The 13,389-nt window shown below is 39.8% G+C and overlaps 3 protein-coding genes across 5 annotated transcripts; all 3 read right to left on the reverse strand.

Annotated features, from left to right (window-relative positions):
* Nucleotides 1-1,012: 1,012 nt before the first annotated feature.
* Nucleotides 1,013-2,415, reverse strand: LOC124304500 (uncharacterized). The gene is made up of 2 exons (XM_046762819.1): nucleotides 2,355-2,415; nucleotides 1,013-2,155 (listed from the first exon to the last, which is right to left on the reverse strand). Exons 1-2 carry the CDS (start codon nucleotides 2,382-2,384, stop codon nucleotides 1,064-1,066), a joined length of 1,122 nt encoding a protein of 373 aa, XP_046618775.1. The 5' UTR covers nucleotides 2,385-2,415; the 3' UTR covers nucleotides 1,013-1,063.
* A 2,208-nt stretch (nucleotides 2,416-4,623) lies between these two features.
* LOC124305143 (uncharacterized) lies at nucleotides 4,624-6,160 on the reverse strand. The gene is made up of 3 exons (XM_046764223.1): nucleotides 6,000-6,160; nucleotides 5,158-5,610; nucleotides 4,624-4,985 (listed from the first exon to the last, which is right to left on the reverse strand). The coding sequence occupies exons 1-3, from the start codon at nucleotides 6,015-6,017 to the stop codon at nucleotides 4,968-4,970; spliced, it is 489 nt and encodes a 162-aa protein (XP_046620179.1). The 5' UTR covers nucleotides 6,018-6,160; the 3' UTR covers nucleotides 4,624-4,967.
* A 2,669-nt stretch (nucleotides 6,161-8,829) lies between these two features.
* On the reverse strand, nucleotides 8,830-12,434 carry LOC124304594 (uncharacterized). Of its 3 annotated transcripts, none has more exons than XM_046763022.1 (5): nucleotides 12,319-12,434; nucleotides 11,276-11,521; nucleotides 10,983-11,198; nucleotides 9,785-10,138; nucleotides 8,830-9,315 (listed from the first exon to the last, which is right to left on the reverse strand). In XM_046763022.1, exons 1-5 carry the CDS (start codon nucleotides 12,319-12,321, stop codon nucleotides 9,016-9,018), a joined length of 1,119 nt encoding a protein of 372 aa, XP_046618978.1. In that variant the 5' UTR covers nucleotides 12,322-12,434; the 3' UTR covers nucleotides 8,830-9,015. The 3 variants fall into 3 exon arrangements, with proteins under 3 accessions (XP_046618978.1, XP_046618977.1, XP_046618976.1); XM_046763021.1 differs by having other exon boundaries at nucleotides 9,785-10,135; nucleotides 11,273-11,521; XM_046763020.1 differs by having other exon boundaries at nucleotides 11,273-11,521.
* Nucleotides 12,435-13,389: the final 955 nt, after the last annotated feature.

The raw sequence follows: 13,389 nt of genomic DNA on the forward strand, positions 1-13,389 counted from the left end.
GTTTACCTTGTTTTTAGCTTTAATAGCCTTGCAAGAAATTGCAGTATAGCCGGAGAAATTATTTGCACGTATAACGGATGATAATCAGCATGCAGGGAACATAGTGTAGTTTGTAGTAATGAACATAACATAAATAGTACAGGAGCGTAGCAAATACTAGTCTTATATGGAAAATAAAAACTGCGGAATTTTTTGGCACTTATACCGGATTCGAATAATTTTACAACATTAAAGATATGCGGCAGGGCAAACAAAAATAAAAACTCGTTATTGAATCAATTAACCAAATAGCAATTCGGTTGTAGCGAAAATTCCGTTAATGTCACTTCACAATTTATTCCCATGTACAAGCACTCTCACACTCACCCTCTCTTATGATCTACACTCACGCGATCAATTCACATTGCGATCAAAGGTCGGCTGATTTATGGAGCTGTTCAATTTAATTAATATTCGATATTTTGACCGGTGAAAAGGAAACAACGCAGACAATTCATTGTATCGACATGCGATGTGTAAAAAAACTTGTACAAAAAAAGAATTACCAGGGATGTATATTGATCAGCGAGACAGGCGCTATTCAAGTTCTTGAACAGTCTGTTGCAACAACGAAAAACTGATGTATCAATCAGAAGTTGTAGGAATAAATTAGCATCATTAATCACTATTGATGTTCGTTTTATCTCTAGATCATTAAAATGATTTTTAATAACGATGAGCTGGTAAAGCAATAAAGTCTGCAGCCAAAAGAGGCCATCGATCGATGCACCGGGAATCTTGGTAAAGCGCCAGCAGATAGGCAAACTGCTAATAAAAAATGAGCCTCGGTTGCCTATCTGTCGGCGTCGCGTTGCTACCGTATATCCAAGATGTAGCTTCGTTTGCCTATCCGCTGGCGTTGAGCGGTAAATTTGACAAAGAACTCCCGGTTTAAAGGAGGAACAAGCTTCGAATACGAAAGAAAACGCTGCTATCTTTGATATTAAATAGATTTTATTTACAAAACATGGGTACAAGTAAACAGTATCTCAACGGTGTATTATTGTATAATTAACTATTAAATCTAATATTCTGGTACTCCGTAGCTCGTTGAGGGTGGAGAGTAAGAGTGGCTTGGGGGGCCGTAGACGGTGGCTGGAGCCGAATATGAGTGCTCAGGGGGAGATGAGTAAGAGTGCTCCGGAGGAGCACCGTAAGTGTGTTCCGGAACAAAAGAGTGCTCCGGAGGAGGCGAGTAAATGTCTTCAGGAACAAAGGAGTGCTCCGGAGGAGACGAGTGAGTGTGTTCAGGAGCAAAGGAGTGCTCGGGAGTGTAGGAGACGACCGGAGGCGAGAAGCTGGTCAAAACAGGGGGAGGGTGTTCGTAGGTCTGGACGAAAGCAGGTGCCGAGTTAGTCTGGTAGGTCTGGATATTGATGGCGGGTTTGTTGGAGGTAGAAATGAGGGACGGAAGTCGGCCGAGACCGGATATGCCTGAAATAATGTCGCTGAGGTCAACCTTGGGTCTGTTATCGACGCGGGCATATGCTCCTCCGTTAAACGCGTTCAGAAGAATGTTCCCGAAGATCGAGCCGAAGGGGTTACCGCCATAGTCGCCTTTTCCGCCGAAGAGACCGCCGATGCCGCCACTTCCGCCAAATAGACCACCGGTGCCGCCGATACCTCCGAAAAGACCGCCGATTCCTTCGAGGAAGGTTTTTCCCTTCTTGTCCTCGACGTATTTTTTTTCCTTGAGATCGCCTTTAAAAACGCCTCCAAGACCACCCTTGACGACTTTTTTCGCACCGTCAAGGAGCGCGGCACCGCCGTCGAAGACTATTTTTTCCGCCACTTTGGCCGCGACAAGCGACTTGAAGAAGGTGAGCTTCGCTGCCTTGACCGCCGCCAATTTTGCAAGCTTTATGGCCGCTAATCCAGCCAGGAACTTCAGCTTAGCCGCCTTCACTCCACCGATTAGACCCACCTTCGCTTTGGCCAGAGCCTTGAACGTATCAAGGATCGCTGCCTTCTTCAGCTTGGCTCCTGCCTTGAACTTCAATGCCGCCAACTTGGCGTCTGCCAGAAAACCAAGCTTCACTGCTTTCACCTTTTTGAACAGTACTTTCTTCGCTCCTAAAATCGCGAATCCCTCGGACGTCACGACCATAACTACCACCTGGTTTGACGACAGAAAAAGAACAAAGTTAGACGACGAAATGGATTAGTTTTTTCTAATTCCAACACCAGCACTGTTGGAAAAATGCAAGATGGACCAATTTCGTGTCGATCTGACGGTACTTGATGACTCAACTTTCAGATTAATCGCAAAAATTATTGTTTACAGTACTCGTAGTTTTAAAACTTTCTGTACTTACCACTACTAGGAATATCCTGAACGCGTGCATGTTGTCAGAATTGAAATGCTACTTGTGAACGATCACACTCGAATGATGGAAGCAAGCGCTATTGTCCATTATTTATACGCGGCGAAACATCCCTAATGGAAGTCCGACTTTCCCGTATTTTTCCGCCTCGGGGCTTTTACCACGGTATTTGCAAACGCTTTGGTTTCTAGACGAGCGTAGAATTTTCACGCTACAATACCGGGTGAACAATTTTCCCAGACCACTTTCTCCGCCCTCTTTAAATACTACGATTGACTCGCCGGTAATTAGCCAATAATATTTCAAACGTAAATCAGTCCCCATAGAATGATAATAGTTCGGAAAGAATTTTATTCGGGAAATGAGATACGAGTAACCGACTTTATTACTTTATGAAAGCAAAGACTACGGCAAATCTTTCGGAAAAGAAGAAACAGGAACAACATTTCTACGATCATCTGGGCAAAAAATCGTTCACCAAGCAACCGAATCGTTTTCTTTCTGCAGTCGATGACGCTGCGTTAATACCGTGCTGAAGAGGCTTGTAGAATGAAAAGTTTAAGACACGATCATCGTCTTTCTGTCAGAAGAAATTAGAATGATTACCAAAATTACAGCCAATTAACAGTTATCAATATTATTTTACTTCAGAGTTTCGCGATTCCGTCCTCGAAGGATTTTCGGGCATTAAGCTGCGGTTTTTCGAGTAAATCCTTTCTCGATTACCGTGCAGATTAATTGAATGATCTACACCCGTCTCCTCGGTCCCTGCAAGATATAAAATTCAGGAATATTATTCCCAGTGCATAAAAAAATCAAGAATACCGCGAGTCTCCAGGATAAGATCTCACTATCATTTTTATCTCGAGACGTTGATTTTTCCTCAACGATTTCGCTCGCCGGCTGTTCCTGGGTACGATTCTCTTGCTCCGGATCGATCGTGCTCTTTTTTACCAACCTTCTGTAGCCTTCGGATCCTTCCTTGCCACTGTAGAGATCATCGAATATCAGAGCAGCCGATGTCAGTATCGAAACACCGGCGAGGACCAGCCACATTGCCAGCTCAAGACTGACCTGGGATCAGTAAGATTTGGAAATTTTTATCGGCTTTTCAGGACCCGCGTATACGAAGGAACTTTAACGAACCTCGAGAATGACTCGGAGCATCACCATCAAATGATCGTTTCCGTAGATCTTTTGACACGTGGTAAAAGGCAGCAGGATTATCATCAAGAGAAAATCCAAAACGTACAAAAACGCCTTTGCGACGATATTTGTCGGCACGTTTCGATCCGGTAATCTAAAATGTTAAATCATTTTTGGAAGGATTGCATTATTTCGCTTTATTTCAGAAGACTTTAAAACTGAGCACGTATTATTCGGACTAGTAATTAAACTGCAAGCGATAAGCCCGATTAGCAGCTAATTAAACGGTGCTTTTACCGTTTTTTATCCCCCCCTCACCCCTTTCTGCTGCCGTGTTATATTTATTTTTCGAAAGAACATTTGACCGAATACTTTGCGAATAATAATATATTTATAATATAATAACCTGGTTTGAGTATCGAGGCTCGAATTGTAATCGGACGAAGTATTGATGTCGCCGATTATTTCATCGCGGGGTATAAAAAAGTTGGGTGAAAAATCCGGCATATCGATAAATCGAACGGGATTTTTATACTTTAATAAGCACAATTAAGACGTCCTTGATTACTTATCGTACATGACGTCATTCGTAGCGAAATTTAGGTGTAGATTATGCACGCCCAAATATCTCTATCTATACCCGGCCTTCTGACAAACCGGAATTTTATCTATCGACCCGATCGCCGATTTGTGTGGCCCTCAACGAAAGTTGTAAACTATGTACACTTATCACAACACCGATAGAGGCGGAGACAAAGTTATACTCAGAGAGATTTTAATCCGTCCTGTTCCGGATACTGCAAAATTTTACGACACCATAATTTATTTATTTTTTTTTTCTAATTCTTCTTTCTTTCCTTCTTTACATTACGGGATTTTTTATTTTTCTAACCGCGTTACGTGATCGCGAACAAAAGCTGATCACGCTCATTCGATATGCGCAACGTGTTTCGTTCCTGACATATATTCACGCGTGTATGTATGTATGTATAATGTAGTACAAAGTATTTAACGTAACGCTGTACTAAACGTACCATAAGCGGTGAAACAATAGCGATAGCGTAGTTTCGTTTGAAATTCAACACTATTGAAAGAAATACGAAAGGACTGTAAGTTTATTTACTGTTTTATTCACTTTTTACAAAAGATCGAGAAATTTTTCAAGTATAAATTTCTCAGAAGTTAAAATCTTGTTAAAAGTTCTTTTTATACGATTAGCTTACACAATACGAGAATCTATATATATATATATATACATCTTGTAGTATACATGTTACTTATATGATAATATAACTAATAATACAAGGATAATAACTATGAATATTCAAGTAATACTTTCTTATTTTTTGGTAACGAACAGAGAGATTTTACTTTCTTTGTCTTCACCTTCAGGCATTTTTTCTTTCACGCACAATTCCTGGATGAATTTATATCGCGTGCAGGTGAATCAGCCTCAACTTAGAAGTCACGCCCCAGCTTTAAAGAAAGATAAGCATTTTTCAATTAATCCTAAATATATGGGAGTAAAAAATTTTTTAAATCTGCATTAACAACAATCGGCTCTTCACGCAAGTCAACCTTCGATCTCAAGGATCATCGGTAATACATACTTGTACTTGTACTTGCACTCAAAAAGCAGTCTAAATACCTTGGCTTCCTGAACTTCGAGGTACGCCGATTGTTCCCTCAGTTGTTGAACGGATCTGGCCGCGCGTTTTCCGCCCTTTTCCTCATCCTCGATGTGAGAAACGCGTTCAATAAATCCGTTGTTCTCCAGGATCCGTTTCGGCATTCCGTAGGCGAAGATTCCCGCTTTTCCAGCCTCGACTTTGACCTCATCGACGCTTCCATCGAGAGCCGAAACCCGGTTGAGGCTGACCCTCTCGATGTGGCCGTTGTTCCCAACCGATTCATCCCGCAAAACGTGACTCTGGACTCCGGGACTTGTTGCGGGACCCACGTTCCTCCTCCGGGTCGTCTTGACGCCCACGTTGTGTGAAATCCTCGGGATTTCCCCGCCCGATTTCGTAAGATCATCCTTCTTTCGGTCCGAAGGCGCTGCCAAAGTTGCTTCAAGGGCTATCAGAGCCAGTAGCGTAATCTGTAATTTGAAATACTCATGAGGCTCGATATTCACCTGGTTTTACAAAATCCTTGGTGGTTTTGGTTACGAAATACTGTGCTCACAGAGAATGCAGCATTTCTTGCATTAACCAAATACGGCTAACGAACATGCAATCGAACGAAATGTTTTTTGAAGCAAAAAACAAAAATCAATAAACCTGTTCTTTGGTTCAACGGAAAATTTATCCGAACGAAGCAATTTCGTGGTTATTGCGTCAAACTAACCGTATTTTTATTCTGAACCAACGAAATATTTCTTTTATCGTCATACATTTGGTAAAATCGCAACCTGTGATATTTTTTTTTTCTTATTCTTTTTTTTTCTTATGACAAGTGTTTTGGTTTGTAATTGAAAAAAACAATTACCAGCAAGAAGTTTCTCATGGTTTTGCGTTCCTTGTGTCCAAAACCCGGGATATTATAACACTGTAAATCGAGTCGAGTTCCAACGAGGGCTTAATTAACTTCCGGGTTTGCAAAGCAGCTGGTACAGACTTCACGCGCGTTCTGAGCTCACCTCACAACGCAGACAATGCTTATATATACCTCAAGGCGATCTCGAGATCGGCCGCTGTGCGAACTCCGTTCCGTGTATTATTTTAGAGCCTGCAATACACGTTCGCAGGACGTTTAAACCAGTTTTCTTGTGCGTATTCACTGTAACGGGCGATTACGCGCGTTCCCGGTATATAAACAAGATCCACCGTCTACGCGAAGAAAGGCGCTAGAGTCTGAGAAAGGCCGGTGACATCCGTCCCTCTGATTTTGACCGCTCAAAATATTCGTGATTCATTAACGGCGCGAAACGAGCACTGGCATAATTCCGTCTGATGAACTCCGAGGTAAATTATTATCGGCTTTACTGTCGATGTTCGCTCATTTTGTCAGTTCGGTATTTGGAGAAAGCGGGCCAAAAATTACACTCGACGAATCTTAGTGGGTCTGATTTTACCCAAAATACTTATTGCGATATCACCTTTATGTTTCTGATAAATTCTCGAATCAAACTCTCGAAATTTCCTATCATTTCCCGGATATTTCCACACGTTCGTTGCTGAGTTTTGATGATTCATTTCTCACATGCAACAAAATTTATTCATTCTGTGATCCGACGTAATTTGTTTTATGAATGTAAAAAAAAGAGTTAACAAAATAAACAACCCACTGTGCGTGACTAATATAGCTTCCAAATTATGAAGATTCATCTAGACCTTACGATTAAAGATTCACCGATCATCAGGGTGTTGACTGTTCCTTCCTGTCGTAGTATCATCGTTTATACGTGCGAAAATGCAGACATAGGCAGATCAATTCTGCTTGTAAGCTTTAAACAATGAATGACTAACGCAATTCCAATCGCTGCACTGCCATTAGCACCGCTGCGCTAACGTTCAGAACAATAAATGAAAAATCGACAATTCTGCCGTATCGCCATTCTCGGTTGTGAAACACATGACAAATAACAAGTCAATTTCCCGTTTAAACACAAGCGATCTTTTATTTCGATTCATTCGTCAATCATTATACTAAATAACGAGCATTCTAGTGAAATTAATATGAAGCTCATTCAACAAGCATCGTGCTTGAAGTTTTTGACAATTGGAATAAAAAATGGTCAAGAATTAAGCACAGCGTTTATTTCTCGGGTATTTTTTTTTTTTCCTGGTAAAATAAAAAATTATTCTATGTTTCGAGAATGCCAAACACGTAATTAAGTTTATAATTCTTGGATAATTAGATCGTTACCGATCTTTTTATTTCTTTCTCTTCTTACCGTGTCATCAGCCAGAGTTTTGTAGCTTCAATTATTGTATTATGACGTCTTTCACAGATTTGCCTGCGTGCAATCGTTAGGCTTTAACTCTAATCGGCGAACTCATGCTTGTCGATAATTGCGCACAACTCCATCATTATGATCTGTCGTAAACATGTGTTACCCGGCAATTCTCGCTGGGAATTTTCCGTGGTAGCATATTCAGTGAAATGTTTAAAGTAACTATCACGGTATTTCTTCGAACCTAAGCATCAATTATTGAACTGAATTAGTCTCCTTGATTTGCGGTTCGTCAGTCATTCATAACCGCAAGAAAATTCCGCGGAGACGAGAACGTCGCCGCAAACTCGTTGCCGCATGCTAAGTCGGGCCAAAAGTGGGTCTCAGTGTTTCGAGAGCTGAATATTTTCATGCCACGGATTTTGACCCTGCTTAAATGATCGACAAAAATCCGTTGCTATCATACGCCGGTTGAATTCGATATCGCGGTAATTCCACGTCTAACGATCGATTTGCAAGTACAATGAGCACGAATAAATTTAAACGCGGAATAAATTTGTCGAATTTAGAATCAAGGCGAGAATAAAATTCGTTTCTATCACGTACTGTACCGTTTTTCACTAAACAACTACGGTAGAAGATTTTCTCTGCTAAAATTTCTTTTAAATCTTCTTGTACAGAATCGGTTCTAATTCTATCGATATGAATTTCCTGCCATCACTTTCACCCCGGAATATTTTATTCGATTGAATTTAGATAAAATTCATGACATATTTACAGAGTTACTTCACCAAAATTTCAGGGAATTTATTGACACCGTTTTCGATTCTTGCGTAGTGATTTCTTATTAATATTTATCTTCTCTTTTCATTTTATTCATGTACCCACAGACGAAAAGAAAGCAAGCCTAAGGTCAGATTTGATTCTAAGAACTTTGTACAAGCGTAATTTAAACAACTCGAAGAGTTTCTACTTAGCAGATTGTCGTGTGAAGTAACGACGGAAAGAGAAGTATTAAGTATCTGTATAAAGAATGATTCATGCGCGGTGATTTAAGCCTTGCATTTACTACTTTGAATCGTATGACGAAGTGCGATTGAACATTCTGATATATGATTTAAAAATAAACACATAGTAACAATTATACGAATACGATTGAGTCGTTGCAGCGATTAAAAAACTTCAATTTCAGTCATACATAAAACAAATTTTTGCATTTAATATTTATTACCAATTATAATCATATACGAATAAAAAATAAAAACCAACGTCTTATCTCGATCTATTCATAGTCGATGAAAAAAATATACTTTTTAAAACTAATGTTAATAATTTATAATAATTAAAGATTAACCGTAATACGCGTCCATGAATTTCTTTTCCAGTCTTTTCTGTCAGTCAATTTTTGATTCTCATTAAACAGAAAATGCGTACAAATTACAGTCTTAATTGCTTTGCTCGGATAAATTTCTACGGAATTTGGATTATTGTTATTTTTTTTTTTTTTTCTAAATTAAGTCTCAGCGAATATCGGTGGAAATTTCAGTCTTGATTAAAACGAATTTTTGTCACTTCTCTTTCCTCCAAATTGCGCGATACTCGAGCCGATCAATAATCCTCATAATATCTGGGTCTCTGGCGTCTCCTGTAGGATTTATACGGTGCCCCATAATCCCCGGTCGAATCGTACGGGGGTCTGTATCCTCGGTACAACGGAGTTTTCTGATAATACACTCTATTTTCCAAAACTCTGGTGCGGTCGTTCTGCTGTTGGCGATAGCGGAAAAGAGGCCTGAAGATAATATCCTCGGCCACGGCCATATCCCCGGAATCGCTCTGATAAAGAGAACTTTCGTCTCCGGAGACGGTGAAAATTGCTAAAATTTCCTTCGGCGCCTGGCTTCTAGCCTGAAATTTTGAAATAAACATAAAAAGAGATGTAAAAATTTGCCGCTAGAAAAAAGAGAACATCTTTTCGAAAATATTGTTGAAATTTTACATATACGTGTATAAACGTTTAACAAAAATATCATGGTAATGAAAGACCCACAATCATTGATTTACAATCGAAAAAGCTTTATTATCATATTCGTATAATCAGTATCGATGGATTATTATTATTATTAATTGTTTTCTTATTTTTAAAGTTTTCTTCACACGTATATCGTATACCTATAAAGTCGTTATGTACCATCACCATAAATATCGATAATAATTATCCGTAAATTTCTACACGCAGTTAGTTAGCTATATAAAATGAAAACAGATGAATAATTTTACGGTATTACAGCTATAGGAGAAGACTGGTATTGTATTTGAATTGTAACCGTGTAAAAATACTCTACGAATTATATCGATTCATTGATCAGTGTTTTACCTCGATGTCAACCGGCGGATTCTCCGATTCCTCGGGCATAATTACAGCGACTGGAATCCTTGCTCCGTATTCCGGAATTTCCTTTTTCTCCCAGGCGGTTGTGTCGCTTTTTTTAATCCCCGATTCCGTTGGCGCAGCCAGGGAAAGAGTAAGCACGGATTTTTCAGAACCGGGTAAAATTTTTTCTCTCACAACCGCTACAACTGGGGCCGATATTTTATCCTCGACTATCTCCGGCAGGCTGATATTCTCCGGGAAAACTCCCTCGGGAAGTTTGATCGCGCTTTCTTCGATGCCCGAAATCTCCAACTTGTGAACTTCGGTCTTTGTCTGAGAAGAATCGGTCGATTCCTGCTGTGAATTTCGGTAATTAAGAATTATTTTTGTATCAGGGATTGGATTACTTTTACCGACAATTGTTATTGTCAATTAATTATTTTTTTAGAATTTTATATATGTTTATTTCTCATAAAAAATATTTATTATCCGCATTGCTAATGAATTAGTTACAGAATGTAGTACAGAGATTTTTACAACATATCATATATGTTTATGAAAAATTTCTTTATAAAAATTTTTCTCGACTTCGGTGTAAAAGACTTTGTTTACAGAGTGTGATAAATTCAAGGACATTTGCCAATTCAACGTGTGTTTGAGCTTAGGTTAATTCTTTCGGTCACAGATTGATTTACATTTTTAGGTAAAAAAAAAGAAATACTCAAACTTTGACTTGATTGGGATTTTTGTGCATTCATAATTGTTTATAATTGTTAGGAATGAAGATATGCAAAACAAAATTTCGTGAATATGATTCGTTAGCGGAGAAATTTGATAATAAACGTATACTAAAAACTCTTGGAATTCATTGATTGACAAACCAAGAACTCAGAATGTCCAGTATTAACAAAATTCAATGCACAGGGGTAGTTTTCACCCTCCTTAGGGTTGCATATAGGTCTAAAATCGTACTGCCTCAAAAATAAATATTCATATAAATCTCATCCAAGAACACTTTCTGAAACAACGTTGATAATTCACCCCGTTTTCACCCCGTTTTAGGGGTTGATTTTAGTTTTATTAAATTTTAGCTACCAGATTCGCATTCAGGGTCGAACAATACATAGAAAACGTACAATTTCACTTCCGTGGTAGTAAAAATTGAATTCCGTGAGTGAAAAGGTTAAATCTGGAAAACCACCTTTTCCGGTTCCGGGACGCTGCGACGAATTATCGGAGGATCAGGAAACTCCCGATCATCGACAGGAACTACTTGGACCACTCCAAGCTCCTCGACGTCCTTGTCCTCGGATTTTTCCTCCTCTGCTTTGAGAGTCGCGGCTTCCGTGATGTTCTTACGGATGTTCTCGAGGTCGGAAAGGGGGGCCATAAGTATCTGCTGTTTGTAAGACAAGACCTGCGGCAAACGGAAGGTGAAACCTTTATGTTCTCCGTTCGAAAAATGGTCCAGTTAGCCAGGATCATGCTCACCACGTCCGGTGTCCTGGCGGGCAGGATGACGGTGTCCTTCTTGACGACAAGGCCGGAAAGCGTTCCGTCACCGACGACCGATTGCACGGCGTCCTTCACGACGGGATCCTGGATGATAGCTGCGACCGTCTCATTCTTCGTCCTTGGAGTCTGCGGCAGGAGTCCTTCGACATCCTGCGGACTTATCGGCTGTCCGGAAACGGACAATGCCAAAAACGCGAAGACTGTCACCTGCAGGAGGATTTTTGCCTACGGGGATAATCGAGCAGAGATGATTTATTTGTTTGTTTCACTCTGCAGTGGGTTTTGATTAATCGGTGATCAATTACAGGATACTCGTTGGGTTCGTACGCGTCAGAAAATCACGAACGAAAATAACGGAATATGTATGAAATATCGAAGGTGCGATACCTTTAGGATAAGCCGGCAGACAATTGTTCGTAATTACAGCTAGAAAAATTTCCCTACGATATCGAAATTTATGCCCTGAGCACTTGCTTCGCTTATATTGAAATTGTGCGCATGAAACGTACCGTCGGTTCACTTTCTCCGAAGGAATATCCATCACTTGCGATTTCGAATACTTAACGAGAAATTCACTATTGCTTGTTATTGGGAAATATGTTGCCTCTGTTGATCAACGTTTCCGATTAGCTAAATACCCACTTACGTTTGTACTTCGGAACGACGAATCGCAAGGAAAGTCAGAACGAACAAGTCAAGCTGAAATTAATCCGACGCAGATAAAGTGCCCAAGTGTATAGCACCGGTTATTGACGTTTTTAGGTTGTATCCGTTCGATCCTTGGTTATAAAATTACCAAACAATAAATTTTCAGTGTCTAAGCCTCTGGAAACTGGTTTCAGTAATCGAGAAGTTGACATTTTTTGCCGTCGGTTTATAATTTTTGAAAATAAAAGGGTCGACAATTAGGTCTAAACGCGTCAATAACTGCTACGCTTGCCATATCAAGTTTTCTCGCGGATATTATCGGTACGTAAAGATCAGATAAGTTATAATATATAAAACCATATTATACGACTCACCATGTCGCGAGGTGATTTTGATTTATTAGCGCAGATGTCAATTCGGGGATTTTGGTGATGCGGTTAGCTCGGGAAGATCAAGATTGTATCTGGAGTGGCGGTAACGGATCGTTCTCGTTTTATATGAAGTGACGAAAAAATTATCGACCACTTGCTAAACGAAATGTGTATTACCCTTGCAGCGGTACTTACGTATGGAACGTTGGCGTTACCATTATTATTACCTTCGACAACGAGACGTGACTGACTTACTCAGTGTCAGGGTCAGGACAAAAGTATTTTGCTGAAAGGATTGCATTTTGTTATTGCATTGACGATGATCGCGAGACGAGTTCAGGAATGAAAAAACACAATTCCGAATTTGTTTCCATCTTAATTTTGTATCCGCCTTTGTAGGCTTTTTTTCTAGCTTGCCTTGTTCGATTTTACAAATTCGTATCAAAATCGATTCAACACTGATTCTTAGAGTTTACAGAGAAGCCGAAGACCGCTGTATTTACCTCTCGGTTCTTTCTCTAACAAGTGCCCGAAGCGACTAATTTTTCGGCGATAAAGATCGTGACTGAAAAATTCACGTAGTTGAATAGAACTGTTTGCCAGGTTGCGGTTTGCGGATCTCATTATCGCCCTGACACCTTCATCCGCACTGTCGTCTCTACTGCAGTAAAAACTGCTAATTAGTAAGTTAAGACGGAAAACGAGTAAATAAATAAATTAGTCTTAAATATTCTTGCAGCGTATCTTGAAAATGTGGAATTTTTTCTCCCGTCTTATTCTCTTTTCAAACGACTAGTTCAACGTTTTTCATATCACAATTACGTAATGAAAAAACTCAAAACGTGTATTTGAGATGAATAATGTGACATGAAAATCTGTGGAACTGGCGATCTCTTTGGGGAAAAATACCGTCCATGTTTATGGCGTCCGAATATCGGTCACTTAACATCAAATCAGTTCACAGTTTGTCGACACGTGCTCGCTATCGTTTAGCAGCTCGGATTTGTTTGCAAATCTTATACGGACAGGTAGCGGTGATATAAAAGGGATGACTGATGCCACAGGTGGCAGTAG

The sequence above is a fragment of the Neodiprion virginianus genome, chromosome 5, assembly GCF_021901495.1.
Source record: "Neodiprion virginianus isolate iyNeoVirg1 chromosome 5, iyNeoVirg1.1, whole genome shotgun sequence".
NCBI lineage: Eukaryota > Metazoa > Arthropoda > Insecta > Hymenoptera > Diprionidae > Neodiprion > Neodiprion virginianus.